Source organism: Brachyistius frenatus, unplaced genomic scaffold (genome assembly GCF_029030835.1).
Source record: "Brachyistius frenatus isolate BFR_SWC_R1_liver_20210118 unplaced genomic scaffold, ASM2903083v1 Contig_30, whole genome shotgun sequence".
In the NCBI taxonomy this organism is placed as follows: Eukaryota; Metazoa; Chordata; class Actinopteri; family Embiotocidae; genus Brachyistius; species Brachyistius frenatus.
The window spans coordinates 3,367,895-3,394,903 of NW_027210629.1; the positions used below are offsets into that span (position 1 = coordinate 3,367,895).

Genomic DNA, 27,009 nt, shown 5'->3' on the forward strand with positions numbered 1-27,009 from the left:
TTTTTTAATGCATAATGTGTAAAACTTTGCAATACAAATATTTTCATTGTCTTTCTGGGTGTCATTTCAATGTTCTTTTCCATCTTCAATTAAACATTGTCGGGTAAAAAATGAAATGCATCAAACGTAAACAAAAAATGAGAGTGTACTGAATACATTGCACCAGTATTGGTACAGCAGAAATCCCAGGGATTCAGAAACATGGAACACCTAATAACACAGACACAGTTGAGCTACAGCTAGATCTTAACCAGACATTTACTGTATTATTTTCCAAGCATTAAAGCGCTGCTGTCACATCAAGACCCTCCTGGCCCTGAATTATGATGTTTACCCTTTTCTAACTTAAAATAAATCTAGTCTCTTGTTGAGTGTTAAGGAGCTTTATCCCTTATTATTATGAAAGACACAAGACGGTGATGCATCTCATGGTGACTCATATACACTACCAGTAAGTATAGACACATACAGACACACACAGGGGGGGCAAGGAACCAGCAAAGGAAAGACAGACGGTGGATACACTCTTGTACCCTGATATACTGTATATTTATGCTTGGCTATCACAACTCAGCACCCTCCACACTCGAGCTGGATGCCGAATCATTAGAAATGACTAGCTGCATCGACTGCATTTCTAACAATGAGATGTTGTCTTAAAATTTTGACAAAATATCACTGTGAATACACATAATGTCATGGGTACATTTTCCTCGGCAAGCCAATAAGCACCGTTGCTCTCTCTTTCAATTGTTTTGAATCAAAGAATCAACTGTTTTAATCAATCAGTCTGTAGTTCTATAGTACAGATCTATCTGATAAATATCTTGGTTGTAACTGACATCAGTGGAGACTATTACTGGGAGAAAACCCAATGGGAGAGAAATGTAAATGATTCATTTCTTGTCTTTGTATTGAATAAACACATTGTAACAACTCTGCATTCAAGCTGCTGGAGGCATTTCTCAAAAACACCTGCAGTGATCTGACCAGGGATGCATATTGTTGAAAATAAAAAGAAGAAACAGTTTACTTGGACAGACTTTCCAAAGAGGACATACAACTGCTAGCTACTTTACACCAGCCTACAATTTGAGTTACATGGATTTATTTCAAACAATCTCTGAAAGAACTGTCACTATCACTAGAATACCAAGACTGATGTACCAATACATTTAGCAGAAGGTTGATATGCTCTGTGGAAACTACCCTTGATGAAGTGGTAAACTTAAAAACAGTGCATTCGATCAGTGGAAAAAGCAGGTAATTTTACAGCACAGGGACTAAAGAAAACGAGCTTCTGACTTGAAAAAAAATTGATCCCCAAAAACAGGAATAAAACAAGACTAAACCTCTTTCTCATAGTGCTTCAACCAAACATCACCGTTGTTTCTACCAGTCTGAACTTGCCTTTTCTCAACCCCCTTTCTCTATTTGATCGCTCAATTCACTATAGCCCTAAATAAAGTGAAAGGAGCAGTGCAGCTCCGCTCCTCAAATAAATGCCAAAGAGAAAAGAGTGAGAGCGCAGATCCAACCACTAGAGGCAGTGGCGGTGACTGAGCTCCCTGAGGCCCCCTGTGGGCTCTCAGGTGGCATCATCATCATCATCATCCAGGTGATAGTTGAGGGTGATGACAGCGCTGATGAACTCTCCGAGCTCCACGAAATCCGCCGTGATAATATTGATGCCGCTCTCCCCAGGCCTTTGTGATCTGATCCACTGCATCATGCCTGGTAACGCCCTGGGAGGATACAGAGAAACCCCACATTGATGTTAGGGGAAAGAGCACGAGGGGAGAAAAAAAAGTCGAAAGAGTTATAGAGAGGGACAGAGTGTGATATGTGGATGATTCACGGCTAGCTGGTTTTACACAGAGAAGGGCACGCTGTGATAAAAAAAAAAAAATCTGTGACGCAGCATGTGATGTCTGCAAGCCAGACACCAGCTGTGAGAAGGACACTCTGAACACTCGCTGGACATGTTCATGTGAGGCGAGCACCAGGGGAGGGTGTTACTCCTGCAGATGCCTCGCCCAGCTTTCTGCATAACAGAATTCAACAGCTCGTGTCTCTCTCATGCTTGCTTTCCTAGTACGCTGAGTCCTACGCAGGCAGTCTGTGTGGCAAAATGAATGGGTGGAACTTTGAAGGATGCCTACATCAAAGTAACCAGAGGTCTGGTGAGAATAGCTGATAGTGGGAATTATCAAATGAATAATTCATGCCAGGGAAATTGATGGTTTTGCTGCTTAGGCTTTTAACAAACTGGTGACATTCAGAGGGAGTGAAATACAGACAAAGCTCAGGGTATATGAGAAATCACAACTTGAAAGAAGCGACATGGAAAGAGGAATGACAAGTATGGGAAGCATTGCCGCTGGTTTGTAGCAGCTACAAAAAAATAAAAGGTAAACTCAAAGTCAGTGACAAATGCATGCAGATACGTGTAGGAGCCAACATGCCTCTGGATTTAGAAAGAAAATGACACAATGATTCACCTGTAACTGTTTGCGGGTGTGTGTACACACTAAAATGAATTTTTGTTGTGAGTTGTTCAAGGTCCATCATGTCACTGACACCTCTGGTGCCTTATGTGTTGCTGTCATTTTGGTTCCAGAGTGTCTGTGTACATGTTGATTGACACTTTGTGCCACCATGCATCTTTTCCAGTCCTATAGTGTTATATTTAGATTATTCTTTTGTGTCTCACTGTCACAAACACGCACACATATAAACAGGCACACACACCTTTCTGTAATTGTCTCTCTCAGTCCGCTAGCCATGCCCTTCATCACAGTGCTGGCCTTTGGTGTGAGAACCACCTGCGAGACGAAGAATGTCCCCTTCCTCCTGCGAGAGACACATCAAACATTTAGAGTTAGTTTTTTATGTAATTTTCTTGATATTTCTTTATTTTATTCATTTATGTAAGACACTTAAAGACATTTTATATATATATATATATATATATATATATATATATATATATATATATATATATATGAACTTTGCTTTTGAATGTATTTTGAGTTACGCAAAGAAATAAAAACACTTATTCTGTCAGGAGAAAAAACCCTCGTTAACATGAAATCAGGTTTTGCTATAACATTATTGTTATTGTATGTATGAATGTTGTTTCACAGAGTAATAATGTTGTTTTAATTAGATATACTGCATTTAATGTCTTTGAATTTCCCAATGTCTTAGTCGTAGCATTAAGCTAATGAAATTAGTGGTCTAAGGAAATTAGCCTACAGCAAATTATAGGTCACAACCTCCTAAACTCTGTAATTTTCATGACAATAAATCGAAATCATGAATGATCTATTATGGTGCAACCTAAAACATAAAACTCTGTTGATACATTAAATAAAGTGTAACAAACCCAACCCACCCAGAAAGCAGAGAGCAGTTGACAGAGATGTTGTACCTTTTACCCTCATTTATACTGGACATTGCCCACAGTAGAATAAATGCTGTGACTAACCTGCGGTCAGTGACAGATGCCTGCAGAAACTGAACCAGCTTCTCTGGGTCAGTGGTGTTGGCCCAGGGAGCGGGCATCATCTGGCCCGGCCACAGGAAGGGCACCTCCAGGGCCATGGGGTGGTGGTAGAAGACAAGCACCTGGTACTCCTTCTCCCACAGATACTGCAGACTCACCTGAGTATTGAATAATGTTCAAGGTAGCATGAAGGGAGAAACAGAGGAAATTATAAAAGAGCCTCTGGTAGCTAACTTTAAAAGCTTTATGTTCAAATGAATTGGAGCAAATAAAAATAAGTGGATCTAATTGCATGATGTTATGTGTCCCTCTTAATATTAAGCAGCTTTGGTCAATATTAAATTATGACTGATTATAGAGAATGCCAAGTATGTTATTTCTAAAGGCAGACAAGTTCATCACATAAATAACCACTTTTAGTATACTGCTAATAGAAATAAGAAACAATCTATAGAAAACAGGGGGAGAACAAAACCACATGTTAAATTATATTTCCAACCTATTACAAACTTTTCTAAAAGTCAGAAATTACATTCCTAGTAAACATATCTTTGTGCATGTTTACAGTTAAAAGTAAGGACAGGGCCAGCACATGTTTCTATGGTTACATCTCTGCTCAAAAATGTTGGTGAAAGACTGTAGCTAAAAAGAAAAAAGAAAAGAAACAAAAAACAACATCACCTGGCATCTGATTTAGGGTACAGTAATAATCCAGACGGTGTACTGTTACAGTACAGTTATAATAAAAATATACATTTTCATTGCAACTCCCAAGACCCGTATACCTTTGTTCTCCCTCATGAGAATGACCGACATGTACATGATTTCTTCAAATAGACCAAACAACAGCTGAAGAAGAGTGGTGCAGCTACAGTGAGGTGAAGAGATGATCAGGGAATAGCAGAGTAGATGAACTCCTGACACATTAATGTACCTTTGGAGTGAGGGAGACCAGGCATTTGTTCTCTCTGAAATTAAACACTACCCTAGATGCCCCTACAGCACTGAGAAGAAGTGAATTATTGTCCCAGAATCCACTTGTCACTTGTGGCCTTTGCCTTTTCTCCTCACTTTATCCTCACTCAGGTGAATCTTAGATTTGTGAGACTGGATTGGGAGTTGTTGAAGAATTCATGAATTGTACCAGCCCGGTATTATGCCAAAGTGTGTAATACACCCGTCAGTGCACTAGAGGATTCAGCGTCAGTGTCATGTATTGCCTCGGCTGTGTGAGTAGTACAGGCATGTATGACCAGAACTCGTTCCACAGGCGATAAAGTTCACATCAGGAGGAGGTCGGGGGTGGTCGGATGAAACACTTTCACCCGGGAGGCCAGGGTTTGAGTTTGAGGGAAAGCACAAAAAAAAAGTAATTTCCTTACATAATGTTACATTCAACCGACACAACGCATGTTAAGTAATTAACATGACGTATGTATTGTCATTTATCTAAAATAACTTATTTTAGCCCAAACCATGATCTTTTGACCAAGTCATTTTGGTGCCTAAGCCAAACCACATGGTTTTTGGTGGCTGAACCTTACGTTTGACACCAAGGCGAGGCAAAATGTGACACTACCACGGTATTTTCTATTGGAGTGATGGATGTTTTACATGCAATCCTGGGTTCATTTACAGCTGATTCTTTCCCCCAGATTCTTCAGATACAAAGGGGAGCAAAGGGTGGAGATGGCCCATTGCACACATTTCACAAGGTGAAAAAAGAAGGCAGAGACATGCAGCATAGAGTCAAATCGGAGCATAGGGAGACTTTTGTCTTATATGCAAAAGGTAATGTTCAATATGAAAACATGAGCTAATATTAGGGATGTGGTGCCGAGAAAATAACTGTCAAAACCCTTTTGAAACACACAAAAAATGTGTGCCTCAGATGTGTCCTTTCTCAATCAAGGGTTGTTAAGGCGAAGGAGGAATCTGAAATAAATGTTTGAGGCTGCTTCAAGGTTGTAATTTCTTATAATCCTACTCATTTAACATTGTTAAAAGTGTCTTTGTACCTCCTGAGCGAAAACAACCGGGCAGAGTTTGTCTCCAAACACCTCTTTTAACATGGCCACCAGCTTTTCATGGTGCAGGTTCTGCACGCCGTAGAAGTGGTTGAAGTCCAGAAACACAACCTCTCTGGCATGAGCTGACAGGAAGCTGCTGATCTGTTCTAGACCTTCTCTGACCTACAAACAAAAATATAAACAATACCGACATTAATAATTTCAATAAGGAAATGAGATTTAGACAGAGACCAACTGTGAACTGTGTACTTAAAATCTGTGAAGGACCTTGGATGATTAAGCTCTTAGCCTGCACTCAAACATAAATACGCGGCCACATACACAGAGATGTACAAACATCACTAAGCAACCACGAGCATTGCTAAATATTCATCACATCAAAAACCGTCAGAACTCTGTGCTGACCGTGGCACTAAAGAGCCCGTGGGCGAAGAACAGCTCATTGTCAGGGTCACGGGGCTTGGTGGAGATGCGCAGGTCAAAGAAACGGATCCCAGCCTCCAGTTGGCTGGTGAAGTTCATCGTCTGTGTAGCCAACCACTTCCTCATTAGCTTCTTGGCCACCGTGCCAAAAACAGAAACAAAGTTCTGCACCGTCTCCGGCTGCTCGGGACCCACTGGAGAAGCCTCATCGATGTAGAAGCTGAAGGAATCGTGGGAACCTGAGGAGGACACAAACATGAGTCTGCATGCAGGTACTGACCGCTGCTTGTTTTGTTTCTGGTGGGAGACAACTGTAAGAGTGGGGTCAGCACTGGGGAAACAAAAAAAACAAAAAAAAGGCCTGGTGCCATAGCAACAACACAAACTATCTGAATACCAACATTCATGGTAATAAATCATGAACTCTGACAAGTTGAACAGAAGCAAGCCTGTGAATACTTATTTTTCATCCATCGCCTGTCTCAGGCGAAACATAAGTCTCAGAGGAAAACAGTGCTGTGCTTATTAGTTAACATTTTTCTTATATTTTTGTTAGCTTTGCAGTTGTTCGATGGTCGTTTCTTCCTATTTTACCCGCATCTTCAGTTCCTGTTTTCCTTTATCTTTTAGGACAGTATGATCCTGGAAACAGCAGCTTGATGGGAACAAAAGCTCTCTAGAATCGACAGGTATGTGAGTCAAGGTGTGTGGCCTTCCTCTTTCGCAAATCAATTCTCTTTGTTCTCGTTTTGTTGCAGGAACTGTATGTAACTCTAAGCACCTCATTACTTAACACACGTTTCTATTACCAACATTAAGAACAGGGCTGTGACTATTACTTTCATTATCAATTAATGTGCTGATTACACTGATTTCACATGCAGCAAAAATACCTGAACCTCATGTAATGTAAGAATCCAAATATGTTTTTAGAATTTCTCTATCACCCATCGTTTTTTGTTCAAGTATACTCACATGAAAATACCCCAAAACACCCTTAGCAAGACAGTTCAGTGTAAGTAGGTACTATTGGTTTCACATATTTTAGTTTGTGGAACAAAAAAAAAGAGTTAAACTTTTGATGCTCAGTGCAATTTTCTCCAGTAATTGTTTGGTCAACGCTGAAATGCCTGTGAATGCCAATCAAGTTTTGTACAGCTCCGGGTGACGCCTCTGTTCATATCCTCTCACGATGTGGTAAATTCGTCCTCAATGACTCAATTTGCCGTTTCAGACCTTTGGAGAGTTTCACAGGGTTCTCATACCTCCTCCTGGACAGAGTATTTTATGGCACATAAAAGGATGATTCTTTTTCTTTTATCTCTCATTTATTTAACTCAATTCAGTTTAATCTATGTGCTCATATCATTTTTATGAATGTGAAAACACAATCACACGGAACGTCAACTCCTGGTAACTTTATAATGAACTTTTGTTACTTTAGATTTACTTTTGCTATAAGCACAGTTAAGACCCTAGAATAGATAATCAATTTAAAGACTATCCTCTCTGGATATAGATAAAGAATGATTGGCTTTAAACTCGTAATTACATAGACCTTTAACGCAAGAGAACTGCAGCACACCGTTATCTCCAAATTATAAAAAATCTGATATTTATTTTACTCTGGCAGACGTGCTTCTGGTGAGTAACTGGAACTGTTTGTGATAAGATATATGCTGTTACATTTTTTTAATGTAAATTTTTCAGTGCTTTGAGTATCATATAGTTTTGGAGTGAAAGCAGAAATCTCAGCAGATAAAACCAGGTATAAGAGACCTTCCTATCGGTAAAAGATAACTATGTTTAATTTTGGTTTAGAGGTTTACAGAACTGAAAAATACATTTTAAGAAAGTTTCCTCTAGTTTATTCTGTGGCAAATTTAACTGATATAAATAGTTATATTCAGATGTAAATTAAAAAAAAATATCAGCCCCGTATCAATCCAAAGGGTGTAATACACTCATTAGCCAACTAGAGAATACCATGTCAGTGTCATGTTTTGCATCGCCTTGATGAAAAAAAGTAAACTAATGTGACCGGGGTCAAAGAAGGATGTCATGTAATAAAGGTGTGATAAAGTGAGAGGAAGGTGGTAGGTTGTGGGTGGCTTGATGAATTTAATTTATTTTGTTTCCCCAGGAAACAGGGTTGACGTTCATGAGAAAATAAAGTGAATTCCTTTTTAGGTAACATTCGTAAGACAGAACTTAACATGTCCAATGTCTAAAATTATTTAGTTTTTCCCATATATATATCTTTTCCCAACCCAACCAAGTAGTTATTTTTTGATAGATAACAAAGTGGTTTATGGTGGCTAGACCTAAGGCACCTTACTTTTTACATCAAGGTGAGGCAAAACCAGAAGACAGTGACACAATAGGGGGTTGAAATAATACCGGTGTAAAAGGCTGTCTACATATTGATGCATTCTTTGGTGACACTTCAGTATTTCCTTGACACTGATCCAAGGTAAATTTGTTTGTCTTTCTATGCATGCCTAAGTGTGAGCAAAGCATAAATGTGTGTGTGAGTGCAAATTATGCAAGTTAGCTCGTTCTGGTCTTGTCACTGAACTGAACTCCTGTCTCTTCAGCACATTCTCTCACTTTTCAGACATACACTCTCACCTTCGACCACCTCTACCAACACACTGACACAGAGCCTGAGATGACCTTCAGCTATCAATACACCAGTGCCATATCTCCACAGTTAGCACAGAGAATGACCATAAGCAGGGCAGACAGCTGAATCTTGGGGCAGGGTAGTAAACCGCATCGCCGCTGGCTGAGCTGCACCACCAGGGTACCACAGAGTATGACCTTAACCAGTCACAACAGTTGCTTCTGCAGAAAATGTTTTCTTTTTAGCTCTTAAAGTTGCGCAACAACACATCATAATTATCACAAAATAATGTTCTTTATCCATTAATATACCAATTATTCTCTTCATGAATTGATGAGTTACTTGGCCTACAACAGTAAATGTTGAACAATTGCCTTTTATTCGAGCCCAAGATGATGTCAAGAAGACAAAATTAAAGTTAATGTCACACAACACAAAAGAAGGGAGCGAATGTTCGCATATAATACTTTGGATTTAGGTACTGTTAGTCTCCTTTTGCTTGAAAAACAACTTGACAATAATTTTATTATTAAAATAGCTGCTGATTTTCTGTGACTAACTGATTCAGCTCCACCACTGACAATTATACTAGCAATGGACCAAGCTGTACAATTCCCTGTGATGTTCCTGAGATATTTTTTGTTTGATAATATCAGAAAAAGGAAGTGCAGTTGACATAAAATTCAATTCAACACGGGGATCACGCAATGAAGGGTTTTAACATAAGCGGAAAACGTAAGGCAAACTAATAAAGCTTGTTTGTGCTTTACTGAAAAGCATTGCCTTAAATATGTATGACAAAAAGCCTGTGGTTGATGCTATGTTGCAGAGAGAAACAATCTCACAGGAAGAACCGAGAGAGTATCAACCCCGAAGGCTCAACTATTTTGCCAAGTGTGCAGAACATGTGAAAGAATCTGCAGAAAAAATGATGACAAAGATGTGGAAACTGCAATCCAGCACAACCAAGCTCTTTCACCTGAGCTCTGAAAATGATTAATTATTGTTTGCGTAATGCAATCATTTGCTCCACCTCAATACTGTGCCATGTCTCAAGGGCAACAAATTCATTTGGAAATGTGAGGAAACATTTTTATGACAATGATTTTTTTTTTTTTAACAAATATTGTGCCTCAAAATATAGTCATATCAAATGTATCTGCAGGAACTAAATGAGATAGAGTCATTATGATGTTGTTAATCATCTTCTTACCACCAACAATTAGACAAACTGTGGTATCCAAATCATGACTGTAGCTATGACGCATGTCTGTGTGTAATCAGTGATCACTGTCACCACAGACCTTACTAAAGGACATCTATATAATGGCTTTTTTTGTGGCCTAATCCACTTTGAACAAAGTTTTCTCTCTTTATCAAAATATTTCCTGATTAGTTGGGAAAGACTTTAATAGTGAACATGGTTTAGTTTTATCGGATCCCTTTGTTTTGAAAGGGCTGTAGTCCATTAATTTGTATAACCTGTTTACTCAAAATTAGCTCAAAACTCAGTATGCTTAAGCTGTTTCATCGCTATAGCTTCGATAGAAAGGAAGACGTGTGCATGGACAAAACCAAAAATGCACTGAAAAGAATAAAATCCTAGAACGATACAAATAAATGTCAGCTTTTTTTTCTTTGTCTATGAGTCACTGATAACGTCATAGGGACCATCACGGCAGACGAACAGCGTTGCACTTTTTAAAGTGCATAATGTGATCTTTAGGAGCTCTTTACACCTCACATCAGCTATAATCAAATGTCCGGTACAAACATGAGGAATCGAGTGTCTTTCTGAAAGTGCAAAGAGAGAGAATGAGCCAGAGCACAAAAGAGAGACAGATAATAGCTAAAAGAAGCTGAGGTAGAGTGATCCACTTATTGATGATGATGACGGTGGTGGTGGTCGGTGATGACTGTTACTTTAGAGAATTGACCTGTAGTGACTGAGTCATTCTCACTAATTGAGAGCAGACCATTCACAGAGGACCGCTTGTGGGTTATGCCCTTTTTCTTAACAATAAAGCTCACCACGGACTCTGTATCTATTTAAGGATTGGAAGAGGAGAGGAAATGAGAGGAGAGGAGAGGAGAGGAGAGGAGAGGAGAGGAGAGGAGAGGAGAGGAGAGGAGAGGAGAGGAGAGTGACAAGATAGAAATGAGCTACAAAAGCACGTACATTTCTGATGAGGCTAAATGATTTAACAACACTATTAGAATCAAGGAAAACATCCTTCTGTAGGAAACACAATTAACAAATAGTGGTGATAAAAAATAAGCTTGCCAAGAATCTATACCAAACTATTTCTTTTGGTTTCTTTGATTTACTAAAGCAACTTACTGATTATAAATTGAAAAATGTGCACATATATTAAGATGCATGGCTTATTATGAGTATTACTGTACCATTCCTTCAAATAGTGATGCAAAGACTGGTATCCTTTAAAAAAAAAAAAAAAAATTCCAACACTTTCCTCTAACTCATGAACTGCAAATAGACAGTACATGCACCTGTTCAAACACAATGACTGTGGCTAAACGGAATTTGAGCTTCACTGACATTAGTGACTCAGGGGGCATTTTTATAAGAGGAAATAACTGTACCATTTTGTCTGTCTCTCTACCAAACAATTTTATCCCCTTCTGTTTGTTTTGAATGTTACATCCTCTGTTTTTCAATGGCTTTTAGTTGGCTGATTTCCTGCCCTTTAAATATCTCGCTGCTCTACCAGTGTTTATCTTGGCATTTGATACCATTCATCCTCCCCGTTCTAGGGCTTAAGTGGCAGCAGAGTGATCCAGTCGCGGGACTGATGGCTAGATTTACAGCTAAAAGTCCTTGAATGGCCTTTTCCTCTACCCAGAGGGAACCACCCAAGACTGAAAATAGCTCTTCTGCAATGAATTTGTTTTGACTGCCTGAACGGCTACCTGAACCTAATATGATGGCCTTCACCCTTTCCTCTTAGCCAAATTAATTTACCTGAAACCTTAAGCTGTTTACAGTTAGCTATTAAAGAGCTTAAGACGGGTCCCTTGAGCCCTCTGCAAATCTGATACTTTAGTATTATGTGGGCACTGTATAACTGAGGTACAGTCACTTATTCTATCCGGCTCAGAATTAAGTCAAACTATTTATTTAGTTTTTGGTGGCAAACTAATCACTTGCAGTGAGATACTTGTATAATTCACAGTCTAATTTGAATTAAGAAGTCTGTTACATTTTCTTCTAATAGGTGTTGCATATTGAAAGTAATTTGTAAAATTGTTGCCATGTGCTTATTTTATCTTGGACCAATCGTCTCAATATCATGACAATTTTTTATTATCATAAGATGAAACAAGTAAACAGCAACCAAAAATATATATAGAACCTCTTGATAAATACAGTTTATGTTCACTGTAAAACAATTCACTCTGTTTTAGGGGTAAATATACTAATAACATGTATAAGGACAATCATTTGTCAGAGCTGTAATTCTGACAGACTATTTTGTAGTTCTTCTGAGCCCTTGTGGCCAAATATCAATAAATGCAGCTTTAAAAAAAAGCCAGAAATAAAAGATGAGGCTTATTTTCCCACAATAACACTTATTCCAAGAGTAAAAGTGAAATATAGTGGACTGTAAAAAACTACCAGAGGATAATTAATAATAAGTGAGCAACATTGTGACATTACACATCTACTTTTACAATTAGTTATTGCGCTCACCAGTATGACACATACATACCAGTGAAGACATTCTCCTAATTATGTCAACCACCATAGCCAAAATCCTGAAAATCCAATTCAGTCTTATGAATTCAGACAGCTTTTCTCTTGCCCCACTGACGATTATTTCATGATCACAGAACCGCAGAGAAACAGATTCACAGTATATTTGGCAGCACACCTTTGCTGACCATCTCAGTCAGGCGAATGCACAGCCAGGCAGTCTGCAGCAGTAACCTAACACATCTAACAATAGCCACAGAAAAGCAGCCCACCATGTCCCCCACAGATAAGCACATTGGAAAAGAAAATGGTTACTTTACCCTCCTATTCTCACTTTTTCCTTTCAAGACTCACATCTTTACTTTACTACCTCTCATTTCCCTCTCCTGCTCACCCCTTTATCCTTTCCCCAATTACCTATTGAGTAGAACTGGCTCAGGCCATCCGACTCGTAGATTCAATAGGATGGCACAGTGAGAAGGTAAAGTGGCATGTGGAGTCAATACAGGGAGCTGAGTCACGTCTGGATGCTACCATGTTATTATTTCCCAAACAAAGTAGATTAAATTACGCTCATGAATATATGTATAATTTCTAAATAATAAATGATACAACCACAATGCCACTGCACTGTCATGAGTCACAGTATTATAAAAAGCTTAATAACTCTGCAATAATTCTCAATAAACAACCCTGTGGTCAATAGTCGTGTTCCATGTTGCCCTCAACCCCCCCGCCCCCAAAAAATCTGATTGTATTTAAAAACCTCGTCTCAAAAATGACAAGTACATATATGATGCTGATTAATAATGCTGTGGTTCCAGAAAAAGCTCTCTTTTCACAGCTCTTCTCCTTTTCCTTGCCAAATTTCAGTCAGGTTTCACAACAGCATTGAGTCAGCTCTCCTTCGGGTGACAAATGATTCATTGGTATTTTTGGACTCTGAGAATCATGCAATTTTAATTCAGCTGGACCTGCCTCTTTTGATAAAATCGATCAATCCTTTCTCCTCGATTGTCTCAGCGATTTTGTTGTCAGGTTTTTTTAGGGTATGTTTGCCTCCTACCCACAAAACTAAGCAATTAAGGTCAACAGTGATTACAGTTGTTTTCCTCTGCATGGATCTCTCTGTGGTGTACCACAGGGTTCTATTTTAGAGCCTATTTTATTGTCACAACATTTCTTATCCTGGTTCCACTGAGAATATACAGCTGTATGTCTCAGGGAAACCTGCTTATGTTTTAAAACTCTTCACTGGCTTGAGGATTTCAAATGCTACATGGCTAAAAACTTTCTTTGACTTTTCCTTGATTGGTTCTGACCTTTGATCCTTCAAATTCCAGCTGAGTCCGAAGTAGTTATTAGACAAGGTGGTTTTCATATTGCACCACAGGACTATTGATAAACTAGTTTCTTGGTCCTCAGATGACCAGGAAACTGTTTCTGCTTACCTATTGATTACTATAACTCAATGACAGTGGGAGCAAGTCAGTTGGCCTTGTTTTCCCTGCAGCTTGTCCAAAATGTAACAGCAAAACTCCTCAAGAAGAGAGACCTCGCTAGATCCCTGTACTGCACGGTCTTCATTGGCCACAAAAAATAAACACATTTTTTAAAAGATGTTAAGATTATTTATTTGTTTTTAAAGCACTGCATTCGGAGGCACCAGTGTTGATAATTTGACCAATATGTCCATTCCAATATTAAACACAGTAAAAACCTAAAAGTGATGGAGCCTTTCAAGTTGTTGAGTAACAGTGCACAACTCACTGTCAAGTATTTTACCTTTTGAGTATAAACATGTGTGCATTATACTATATTTAATCTTATTTTATTTGTGTACATTTGTAACTTCTCTGTACAGTGCTTATGTCTGCATTTGTTGTGTTGTGACTTTTCATTGTATTGACAACTCTGTAATGGAAAATGATTTTACTTCTATGCCTCTAGATAAGGTATATTATAATTTTACTCTATGGAGGTAACTTTGCTTAGATTAGCTGGTACTTCACCATCACTGTCACCACCTCAGGTTCAATGATAGACTGAGGTGACTATCTCTTGATTTATTAAACTCTTCACCTCTGCCATTTATTTATTTTTTTATTGAAATTGAATTCCTACATCAGTTGCTTAAACAATCAAAGTAACGAAACCCTAACAAATAAATTGACCAACCATTTACCATTCCAATAGTTTATGACAGGAGTAAATGTCCACAATTAGCATCATATGTACTGTAGGTTTCGCATAAACATCACGCAGGTAGATCCAAGTCGAAGGTACCAGCAACAGCACGTGTAATAAGCAGGTACAACCCCTACAGCAGCTTCTAACACCTATCTTACTAGGAGAATGTCTGTGTTCACCAAATATAGTATTTCTTCCCCTCCTTCACAAGCCATGTGGCTGCATTAGCTCATATTGAAACAAGACAGATGGACATCAGTCAGACATTATACAAACCTGATACTAATTAAGTCTCTGTCACCACAGCACCTCAAAAGAAATGAAATGCTAATCATACAGAAGGTTATATGGGCTAACTGGCTGCAACACAGACACGGTTAGATTTTGAGATTTTTGGTAACAGCAGAGTGCTACGCCTTCAAATTATCCCACACAGTTGAGTACTAACTTGCCCTGGATCATTCAGGCTGTGTGGCAGGTGAATTGTTTATTTCCCTCCAAATTAAATTACATTACAAAGTTGCAGCTAGCAGCAGTTGTATGGTGAAGTCAACAGCATCCAGAAAATACAATAATATTCCTATAACTAAGAGGAGACGTGTAACTTGTGGATGAATCTAACTGTTGCCTCTTCTGCTTGTCTGTCCCAGTTGTGTAGCTTGAACAAAAGCTTAGAAGTGTGTAGGAGAGAAAAGAATGTAAATGGCTGAGACACGCCTTTGAAAGAAATCAGACAAACACCCCAATAAGAGCACATGGTTGTTTCTTAAATAAGCTCTGATAAAAATCCTATGGATTCTGGAGTTTATCTTGCAAACATTATGCCAGTGTGTATGCACAAACAGAAGATTTGGAGAGATTTGGTGGATGTTTGCAGAATCTGTATCCAAATGGAGGATATAGAGAAAGATCAGCTGAGCTGCAGGACTAATAAGAAATGATGATACCTAATTAAATGGAACAGAGCATATCCCCATGCTGCCTTGGAATGGATGAACTGTGGGTTAACACAGCATGTTCTACGTGATTCAGCAGAAGTACAAGTATGAGGTAATGTATGCCATTTCCGTCTTCCATTGGTATTTGATTAAATCTATCAATTGCGTTTTGGCATCGTTAAGAGCTGTCGTCAGAGTTTGTAATATGCCACGCCTCATTGGACATTAAACACTAAGCCACCTGCGTAAATGCCATCTTTGCGCATGCCAACCCCAAACACAGCAGGTGCGACTATTTGGAGTTCAACGAGAGATGTACAGAAGGGAAGAGTGAAACTGAGACAGAGAAAGCAGTAGATGAGGAGGTGAGGGGGAGGGGGATTAGAAATTCAAGGACATGAAGAATGAAAGCGCTTCGTGTGAAGGTGCAATGTTCGCTAGGCAGCAGATATGGAATTAACCGGCTGCTATTAAGCCATCCCACCAGTCAGATCAGTGCTGAGCTTTACAACCAGCATTTCCAATTTGAATGGAGTTTTTGAGACCTGCGCACTTATTGGCTAAAGGTTCAACAGCTCATTTTCCATGGGAAGCGCTGTGATCATCTGAGTGCACAGACTGAATCCACCCCACTCCCCTGTGACCACCACCCCAGTACAAACGCTTTAGGTCATACACAAGACAGAGCAGGATTGTCCATCTTCTTTGAATATTTAGTGTGGCTCTTACGGTATTTTTTTTTAACCTCTAGTATTCTCACTGGGTAGTATTTATAACCTTCAGACAGCGGATCACAACACGACCAAGCTGAACTGTTGCGCAACAGGTCTTACCTTTTGTTCTAACGAGGCACAGTGAAAGTAACAGGGATTTTCAGGTTGTAGGAGTTTACAAAGTAAAACATGAAAGTTTGCAAAGCAGTAAAATATCCAGAATGTTAAAACTCTAAGCTAATTTGTGTAAATCATGTACTAGAATAGCCTATGCGAAGCGCGCGGATCAAAAGAGATGGGCATCCTCCTCACCGCCCCATCACACAGGGGCAACGTAAAGAGCACTTACCGGGTATCGCCAGGTTGGTGAGCGGGATAGTGTGCATGCTCTGCGGTAAACTTGCCATCCAGTCTACGAAACGCAGGTCGATTCTCCCGTGAGACGAAGCCATGCTGCCACCTTTCACAAAGCTCCGTTCTCTTGGATAGTGCCTGCCTGCGCCAACCTGGAGTGCGCTTTCTCTCTCCCTGTCCACACACACAGAAACATACACACTCTCGCCCTGTCACACTTTATCTCTCTCTCTCTCTTACACACAGACACACACCAGCGCGATTGAGAATCAGTCCACACCCCCTTGGGCAGCACACATCAGCGGGTTTAACACAATTATGAAAATGCACTCGGACTGATCCAAATACGGCAACATTCGGTGGTCAGGCGTCCAGTCATACGCACCATATATAACAACGGGCACACGTTTCAGCTATAGTGTCACCTATAGCAACATAGAGCCTCATGATTAATTGTATAGCTTTCAGCCTTATTACACAGAACGAGACTAGACAACTCAAACGCAATGCTTTCTCTCATGACCGGTTTAGGCGGCCAGAACACAGCACTTGATGGCTGCATGTTGAACACAAGAGCTATTTTGGAACAATGCTGGATGGGAGTAGCCCATGTCAAAGATCTACCAAGCCAAATGCAATAATATTCTACAACATTATGTAGAATTAAAGCCTCTTTTAAGGGGACTGGATCTGAATATGTTCATTATCTGGGCTACTTTGCAGATAATAGTGTAGTGGCTTTGAAGAAGGTTATCACAGAGATCTAAATCCAAGAAGCTGAGGGTCTTAAGTCATGCCCTTGAATGATTAAGAGGCCACATGGACATGCAATTAATATTGCAGTGACAACGAATAACTGACATACTCAGCGTGGTGGTAATGAGCTGGTTAGCCACCTTCAGTCTTTCAGGAAAAATAGGTCACAATCACATACATGTATGGAGAATATAGGCTACACCAAAAAAAAAAAACCTGCATGTTTCATATGCACCATGGTGGTTGGCAACATATTACATCGACATCCCCCCCCCCAAAAAAAAAAAAAAAAAAAAAAAGCAAATCGGTAACTGTCTATGCTCTGTCAAGATTTGTTCTTGTCTATTTCCCAGTTTGTTGTGTTTCTACATAATCAATATTGACATAACCACCCTGCATAAACAGAAATCACTTTCACCACTGTGTCCCCATCTACAGGACTGTCAAATGACATGCTTTGCACAGATATAGACCGAATACCTCCATGCTTTATCATCTCTCATTACCTTTGATCCTATTGAATGCAGTGTCCATACATTAACAAATTAATTATTCACTCTGGAGAACTAGGGGCTAAGTGGCCAGTTAAAACTGATCATGAATTAGAGTACACACTCCTGCATGTCTAAAGATCAAACACGTTTGCTTCTTTTAAAATTGTTTCCTCAATTTCTTCAACACTTTATTCAATTACTAGAAATATGTTACTAAATGTAGGCTTATAGGGTACCCATCTGCTTTGACTCATCAAGGGATTTGCTGGACTAACATCTTCAGCTGGTGGCAACAGTCCCTGTCACTTTCTTCCATTTTTCTGCTTGATGATCCAACCCAGTTGATCTTCTTGAACCCAAAAGCCCACAGGCTGAATTCTCCAGTTATGTAACGACCCTCAGGTAATAGCAGTGCCTCTCTACTCGAGTGGAGAAATCACATCAAGAATGTCAGTGTAAGCCCACCATCCATATATAGAAAGCTCTAACCTGTAGCTTGTCAGAAACTATCACTCTCAAATAATTTATTTGCTTTTGACCATTGTGGGATTTGATGAGAATGCATATTTTAGAACACTGCGAGTCTATTATTGTTGGTTTGTAAGATACTTCTGACTCAGAAATCATAAAATTTGGACAAAAGAAGACAATTCCATTTGTTTCAGTCTGCACACCAGGTTGTATTATGGTGTGAAATAGACTGACAGTAAAGAAGCACAGGAGATTATTACAACTACGTCTCACTCAGCACATAACTACAGCTCCTTCATGTTCCAAGTGGAGAAAAACAAGAATATATATTACACTGGATGCATAATGTAAAGAAGTTTTTTGTTACTTGGTGAGGCACAAGTTTAAACAACTATACACACACTTCCTTTTGTGATGAAAGAGGATTCACTTGACCTACAGCACACTTATTTGCTGAAGTCATTACATATCAGCTGTTTTAGTACAGTATTTTATTCATCTTACAGTAAATACTATTTAAAAGTTATTGCATCATTTTTGTTGAACATACTTGTAAAGTTACAACTTTCTGAGAACATATACATTGTATGAACAGTTTTAATATAACCCGGTTTTTTTTAATTTTTTTATAATAGCTGCACAAACGAGTGAAAATTAATAATTTAAAGCTGTAACTAGCAACAAACAATGTAACGTTCCCTTTTCATTTGTCCCATCAGATCACAATGAACTTATTTGACCCATATATCGGGCTGTTAAATCATCTGTGAAAGTACCCCCCCCAAAAAAGAAAAACCACATCAGAGCCACTCAGATCTCCTTTAAATTTGCTGCATGGCCCTCAGGTTGGGGGACACCTAGAAGACACCAGATGGGACACAAGGAAAAAAAGAGACGTGTCATGGTTATCAAGGCTGGAGCTAGAAAATGCATTATGGGGCTGGTGGCCAAACTGTTACATTACTCACCTCAAAATCTGTGCCACTGCATGCCTTGATATCCTCAGGAGTAAGTCCCTCCCATACTTCTATCAGAGTCAGGCCTTTTGTCTTATCCACATCAAACACAGCCTGGTAGAAAGAGAGAGGGTGTAAAAGGGAGGGAGGGAAAGACAAAAGATCCGATGTTTAGTGGGAGAGAGATGGAGGTGGGTGATGAGAAAACAAAGAGAAAACATTGAGAATGAGTATTTCTGTAATAGATGGGTTTGAGCCTTCTGCCGCATGGACACTGGGGTCACATACAAGGATGTGAGGGCCTCAATTATCTAAAGGACCTGAAAGAGACAACAACCCCCCTAAAAACATCAGTGCCACGGTTCGAGAGCCAGAGCACCACTTCAGCGTCATCTATGCAGTAGATGACAAAATAGCTGCAATTATTGGTGACACATCCAGGAAAGGCCTCAGAGAGAGGTCCTCAACTCTCTGAGGCTGGACAAGTACAAAGTAGTGAGTGATTATAGTTCAATTGTTGCAATATTTTTAACAGTTTAAGCATTAAAAGAAATCAATTCAGAATAAGCAATCCTAAATGTGAAAGTTCATCAATAAGGCAGAATGATAAAAGCTGAAGGCCATGGACAAATCTATAGGATTTAATGAGGGAGGGAGTGCGATTTCATTCTTAAATGAACTTCTTCTCAAAATAATTTTCTATTGAAATAAATGTAAATTCCTACAACCTTTCAGATTTACATAAATGCCCTGATCTACATTACTCTCAACTAAAAACACGGAATAATCTCACGTTGTACTGCAGCCACAGTGGATACACTGACGCACCTTTAACTACCATAGCTGTTGGTCTATTAATTATGCTGGCATGGTTAAAATAGGAATGTTAGTCTGTGTGGTTGATTTGGCAATCTCCTTACCTGTGATCACACTTCTCTACGGCCAGGGATTTGTGCATGTGCAGTGTGAGGAGTTGTTGTGAATATACACACATGCACAAGCAAAATTAATAAATCTGACTCAGAGTTTACACATTTTACACAACTGAGTGTGCATGTTCATAAATGAGGCCCCTTGAGATTTCATCTCTGAGAGGAATGAACCCTTCTGCAGTATATGGCCAAAAGCATCGGCTCTCTTAAAGAGAACCCAAGATTAAAACTTTTTGAAAAGTAGGATGGCACAGTGGTGCACTGGCCATCAGGAATACTGGGCCGCCACATTGGTGGGCTGGTCCCTCTCTGAGCCTCGACACACTTGGCATTAACATCTTTCCTGGGTGATCTGAAGACAAGTGGTCAGCTAAAAGTACACGTGTGAATGCACCCAGGATGCATTGAAAGCTGATCTGCCCTGTCCACATTTAAAGGTGGTTTGGGACACACATGGCTACATTCTTTTAGCAGTGTGAACATAAATGTGTCCTGGGCCACATTGAAGGACCACCTACTCAACTGACATCCTCTGAATAGGCAATAGAAATATTGAATGCGGTTCTTGGTGCCACATTCGTCGGTTCCGTGTGCTACCGTCACATTACAACAGGTTTGTTAGGTTTGGATGTTTTTTCCTCCACTCAAACAGTTCTTAGATCTGAAAATCTCTACCTGCTTTTTCATTTTTTAGTTACAGGAAAAAAAATCTGATTCTGCAAAGCAGAGCTTAACTGTACACAAAGCATGGGAGATTTACTTGTAAAATCGGAGCTATAAAGCAGCTGTTAAGTGATTAAAAACACAAGCAGTTACATTCTTGTTTCACCAAATGCTCTTTTGGGTTTAATTTTTAGATTTTTAGTTTTCCTCGTCTGTAATTTCTGATGCACACCAGACATAAAACTGTGGAAGAGCCCCTTCGTATTGTTCAGAGCCAAAGTTATTATTTTCATTCTGAGCAGTTTCTGTGTTTGCTACATCAGACTGATATAGTTTGATCAGTCTAAAGTGTAACATTGTCTCAAACACGCTTTTCCCTGGATTCTCTTTCTGCTTGGATTCATGTGCATTTAGTGAATAACTATCCTCAATATTAACATTTCCTGTTGATTGCCTCGTCTTTTCCTACTTTAGTTGTTAAGGGTTGAAATGATTTTCACCATCAACACAACTAAACTATCTCTACAACACAGAATAGACAGACAGCAGCAAAGACAACCTTTACCTTTTCATTTGTACTTGTTTTAAAACTCCTCTTTGGACATCTATCTACCGTAATTTCCGGACTATAAGCCGCTACTTTTTTCCCACGCTTTGAACCTCGCGGCTTAAACAATGACGTGGCTAATTTATGGATTCAACGGGTTTCGAAAGGCTGGACTGCTGCGTGTTGAAGGGGGCAGCATGAGCTCAGCGGGGAATTTGCCTCCGGATGAAAGTAACAAGAGCGACAATGAAAACGATCCAACATCGGATGAAGCAATTCTGAGGCTATTCAACTCCGACACCAAAGGAGATGACTTCAGTGGTTTCAGTGCACAGGAAGAGGAAGACAGTGACCAATGACTTTCTTGGTAGGCTACTGTTTACCACTAATTTTTTTATTTTTGTTACAAGCCGTGTTTCGTTAAAGCCCATTTATTTTTGTTACAAGCCTGTGTAAAGTTCATTTGTTTCAATGTACCGGTAGGCACCTGCGGCTTATAGACATGTGCGGCTTATTTATGTTCAAAATAATTATTTTTTTTTTAAATTCAGTGGGTGCGGCTTATATTCAGGTGCGCTCAATAGTCCAGAAATTATGGTATATATTTTTTTTGCTATTATGGAGTACTGTTTTCTAGATTCATCCAAATTGCTGTAATAATCTAATTAGCTAAATTTCATATAGGATTTTACTCAAATCAATTAATATAATATAATATAATATAATATAATATAATATAATATAATATAATATAATATAATATAATATAGAATAATATAATATAAAGATCCTATTTCAGTGAGATTAGCAAGATTGACTTTTGAGTTTCGATGATTCTCTGGTATCTACCCCAAGTTATTCCTGTTCTACATTAACACTATTAAGATAATTTCCCATCTCCATTTAGACAGCCAAGGAAATCTGTCAAAGCTGATGGTTCAAATTGAACGTGAGAGTATTCTCAGTTAACAGACTGCTGCTTATCAACACAGGTCTGACGTGACAAATTAGGGGTTCACACTGTACAGCTTATATAATCATTTAAAAATGAATATAGAGCAAATTCATGATCCCTATTTATGCAAACAATGCAAAAATACTAAGACAGCGAGGCGCGCTCATCCAAGCTGGGGCCCTGTTGTTTCTCTCAGCAGGGACTGACAGGCGAGGCCACAGTCACTTCCAAGCAAAGCCTGTCAGGACTCTCAGCTCATTAAATGCACACACACAGAGACGGGGTAGATGTCTCACTCCGACATAGCGAGACAGATGGAATGTCATTGGGAACGAGAGTCTACGGATAACACAGACACGGACGCGCATCTCTAATTGTGACACGTGTCGCAAATGATGAAGTGAAATTAAAGATTTGTTGAAATGTGCCAGTGGTGGTTGATTTAGATGCAACAACAGTGTGCAGTTTTGGTAGGTGCCGTGGTATGTCAGTGTAAAACTCGCAGTTTGACTCTGCTTTACAATGCATAAGACCTTGGCGCATAATAGTCTGGGTAAGCTATTAACTATCAGCCGACCTAATTTCTAATACCAACATTTCACTAATAAAAAACAACAACTGTGCTTCCATTTGCAAAGCTGCCTTTTACTGGGAAACTGTTGAGTCACCTTTCTTCACAGTCTTCAAAGCCACCTCCACCAATAACCAGATTTGCAAGTTAGTCATTAAGAAGCTGGTAGTGTAACCCATGTGTTGTCTGGCAAGAAGTGGGCTGAATGTCATGTAACAACAATACGCACCCATCTCTCAGCTAGCTTTAGACAAATGTGAATACAAGAAAGAGATAGGTGAAGAAATTAGAGTTTGACCCTCCAACAAATAAACAAAAGCTTACCCAGGATCCTGTCAATGTATTCCAACAATTGCAAGGAGAAGATTCTGAGATGTGTTCAGACAAAAGCTCACAGTAGGACCATAAAGAACTTTCAATTTGATTGCTGGAATAATAATTGCCATCATTGGTATTGCTGTCATTATGGAAAATGCCAAAGGTAGCGCTTTTCTATGTGATGATTGAATAATTCAGGAGCCATTTTGCTTCATCTGTGAATGAATGGGCAATTGTGTTTTTACTTTCTCATTTTTAAAACAGGAAATAATTCTCTAAATACCTGTTAAGAGGGGAAAATACAGAGAGATATAGTAGAGACCTTTGTGAATGACAGCAACTCGAGCAATAAGGGCAGCAGAGGTAATGTGATCAAGACACACACAAACACACACACGTTTGGGCAGCTATCCTTGTTAGGACATTGTATTGATTTGCATTCATTGTGGACAGCCTAATCAAAACCCTAACCTTAACCATAACCAATCAATGCCTAACCATAACCTAATCTCAATTCACACCTCCTAACCTTTACCAGGACCCTAGCAATTAGGCTTTGCCTCATTAAGACCAGGCTTTGGTCCCCATAACGACAGCTGGTCCGGATCAGTATTTATGCTGGAAAAAGGTACCCAATGAGGTTACAAAAATGCATGTACATTAATGATAACGCCGCAAGCAAACAAGCTCGTAAACAGGGCAACTGTGATTAAGAGAAAAAGAAATGGCAACATCGTGTCTAAAATCATCCAGCCATAGAGAATCAGCAGAGACACGTCCTGAGGCAACAGGTTTCCTACCACCCAGGATCTCCAAACAGAACAACACTATTTCAAACAGCTCTTGAATTACTATCCCTCCTGGCCATTGTGAGCCAAAGAGGAGTCTGTGTCTGTGATAATATATTGCGTACGTGAGCATATGTGCTCGTGTCAGTGTGGAGAAAGAAAAGTATATTTCGTCAGGTTTTGAAAGTCCCAGTTCAGGTAAAAAAAAAAATATATATTTTGGAAACAATTTGGATCAGAAATTTGTATGGATAGCTACAGGTGGAGAATAAATTTAGGATAACCACTCTAATTAAAGGTACTTCTTCTCACTCGATGTATATACCCTCATTTTCTACGGCTCAGAGTCACCTTGGGGATAAACCACAATAATAATTATCCTCGTAGTCCACTGGCAGTTTTATAGTCTTGCTGGACAACGTTGAACAAAAGGCCCCAATGCTATGCTGCTTGGCTGTTGGATTTTATTAATCTCACCATAAATAGCTGAATATTAAGATTACACATGACTTCAGACATTGGCTGAAATATTACCCTTCTGGTCTTGGTGACAACTTGGCTTATCTCTATCACTTCATGCGTGTGACTATTCACCATAAATGTCCTGGTAAAATAACTCTGTGTGGAAAGAGCAAAATCCTGCAGGAAGATTTATAGACTCACAAACTGTGACATTTATTGATCAATGTTCACTGACAATCACAGATAATTGTTTTTCTCTTCGTTATTGTCATGGAGAAAGATGGCAGCAGGGCAGATTACTGTCAGACAGATTTATTGTTGGTGAAATTGTACCACAAGGACTGCAATAACCTGCAACAAGCAAAGTTAGACTGGAAATTAGAGTGGAAACAATAAATAATTTCCTCTCATCAAACATATCCTTCTTTTTCTCACTGGGTGTGTTATAGCTTCTTTAAAAGGAATATGCTTTTTTATTTATGTTTCACCTTGGTTTTTCAGTATCAACTGAAAAAGAATATGGGCCAAAAATCTAAAATGTATATTGCTGCCAACCAAGTGTATTATATAGTGGAGTAAAGATTTCAAGCCTACTCCGGTCATAATTCCCACATTTCTCTCGTTGGTCAGATTACTGTAACTGCAAGGCACTAGAAGGCTTCGTGGAGGTACAGTAAATGATAGTGTACACATTGTTTGTTAATCAATCTTGACCAAAAAAATATTCATAACATGTACATAATTAAGGCACTCTGGAGTCTTTTTACATTGCCTCAAAGTCACACCATTTGAGCATTATTATGTTTCCAAGACATTTGTGGATCTTACTGTAGCTGTAATCAGCACCTCAAACATGAATGCATAGAACAAATATTTTAGCTGTCCTTTTATTACAGCAGGTGACCTAGTTTAAACATGGACAATTTTGCTTTAATACAATATCAGAGGGACAGAATGTCATTGTCTATAAATGCCAAGAAAGGAGGCCTGAGGAAATATACAGTTCATGAACTGAGACCACGCCAGTCTGATCTCATTGCCATAGATTCAAACATCCCAGACAAATGACACTATGATGCAGATAAATGCTTCTTCACACACAGCTTTTACAGATCTCTTAATGTTTGGTGTTCACATGAATATGTGTTTCCTTGGAACAAAATTTAGCATTTCAACCGCTACATGCAAATAAGTAGCATTGAATGCCTTTTTCATTCTGTTCTTTTCATCTCTGATCCATATACCGTCTTTCAATAAAGGTAATTATGCAGTATGGCTGACCTAGCGCTCAATCTCTGTCACCTGTTGACAACAACAACACTTAACAAGTATAAAAAAAATCATGATTTGATTAGCTCCCAACTAATCAAGTTAACCGTTGCTGCACTCACACCATCATTTAAATCAGCAATTTACTCTTGTGCTGTTTGACAAAAGAACCACTATTTTACAGTGGTAATCACAGACAGAGCTGGAGGTAACAAAAAACACTTAACACCACTTGCAATATCTGAAAAGATGACAAGCTCACTGTCAGATGTCAACACGGAGGGAACTTCTTTTTTTTTTCAATCTTTCCAAAGCACAACAAGCATGTCATCAGAAGAATAAAGTATAAGGGGTGAGAAAACTATAAAATGGACAAAGAAATGAGTGGAAAACGTCAATATAGAAGAAGCTAAATAAAAAAGGAGGTCACAGACTCTGGACTGTAAAAATTCAAGTCATACAGAAAGTAAAAACCTGGGAATGTAATAAGAGAAGACAGTACGTATCAAGAGAGAGGAAAAGAAAGCAGCAGCAGCTGAAATGAGGAAGAGGAGGAGGTGGTTCCAATGCTAGCAGAGCAGTAGAAAGAGTTTTAACCTTTATAAATGTTGACCGAAATCTGCTTGCTGAGAAATACTGTGCAGTCACAACAAAAGCCAATCGAGCAGGAGAGAACAGGGGGAGGCGGGTGGCATGGACACACGCTCTGACAGGTCATGTTTTCAATGAACAAGTTCCAAAGGCAGCAACCACCAGAGGGTAACAAGGAACTAACCAGAGGGCATGAGGACACAAAAACTGCATCAGTTACAAGCTCTACCAGCTACTGGAACATCTCTCAGGACCTTTTTTTTCTGTACCTCCTACACATCTTTTCCTGAATTTCTCTTTATTCTTCCTTCCTGTATTTTTCTAACTACCCTCTCTCCTCATTATTATTTATTTCATATGCAGGGTTAAATCAATTAGGTCAGCAAATGTTTGCATATTCTTCCATCACACCCCGCAGTACATAATCCATAGCAATCAGAGCACAAACACGGCTGCTCCGCCTCAGGCAAGTACACCCTGTGGTCTCCCTTTTAAAAATGAAAAATGGGAACCAACTCACAACTGCCACCTCATCTGTATCTCCCCAACTCTCATGCTATGGTGTGTCAATAAGACTTCCCAACAATATTGCGACATCAATCTTGTCCATCACTGCCACTTTGGACTTTGTATTAATAGCACAACTCATACATAACAAACACTGCAAACTAACAAACCCAACCATTCTTAACATAGGAATGTCTTTCAGAGGTGGAAATTAAAACCTTATAGACAAGAG

The 27,009-nt window shown here is 39.2% G+C and overlaps 2 protein-coding genes across 3 annotated transcripts in view; both read right to left on the minus strand.

Moving 5' to 3' along the window:
- Positions 1 to 157: 157 nt before the first annotated feature.
- Positions 158 to 16,783, minus strand: plcxd3 (phosphatidylinositol-specific phospholipase C, X domain containing 3). Its single transcript, XM_069699560.1, has 6 exons — positions 16,493 to 16,783; positions 5,944 to 6,200; positions 5,527 to 5,700; positions 3,491 to 3,666; positions 2,752 to 2,853; positions 158 to 1,745 (listed from the first exon to the last, which is right to left on the minus strand). The coding sequence occupies exons 1-6, from the start codon at positions 16,593 to 16,595 to the stop codon at positions 1,589 to 1,591; spliced, it is 969 nt and encodes a 322-aa protein (XP_069555661.1). The 5' UTR covers positions 16,596 to 16,783; the 3' UTR covers positions 158 to 1,588.
- Positions 16,784 to 18,664: 1,881 nt separating this feature from the next.
- The window catches only part of oxct1a (3-oxoacid CoA transferase 1a), a 43,956-nt gene continuing 35,611 nt past the window's right edge, over positions 18,665 to 27,009 (minus strand). For both annotated transcript variants that reach the window (XM_069699561.1, XM_069699565.1), the window contains 2 exons: positions 19,187 to 19,288; positions 18,665 to 19,075 (listed from right to left, as the gene is read on the minus strand). In XM_069699561.1, coding sequence (XP_069555662.1) covers positions 19,040 to 19,075; positions 19,187 to 19,288 — 138 coding nt within the window. In that variant the 3' untranslated portion in view covers positions 18,665 to 19,039. The remainder of the gene's footprint in view (positions 19,076 to 19,186; positions 19,289 to 27,009) is intronic.

Coding starts and splice junctions, on each gene's coding strand:
- plcxd3 (XM_069699560.1), bottom strand. CDS start 16,595: ATGGCTTCGTCTCACGGGAGAATCGACCTGCGTTTCGTAGACTGGATG. Junction 2,854..3,490: donor GCATCTGTCACTGACCGCAG/GTTAGTCACAGC, acceptor TGTCTCTCGCAG/GAGGAAGGGGACATTCTTCG. Junction 1,746..2,751: donor AGAGAGACAATTACAGAAAG/GTGTGTGTGCCT, acceptor GTATCCTCCCAG/GGCGTTACCAGGCATGATGC.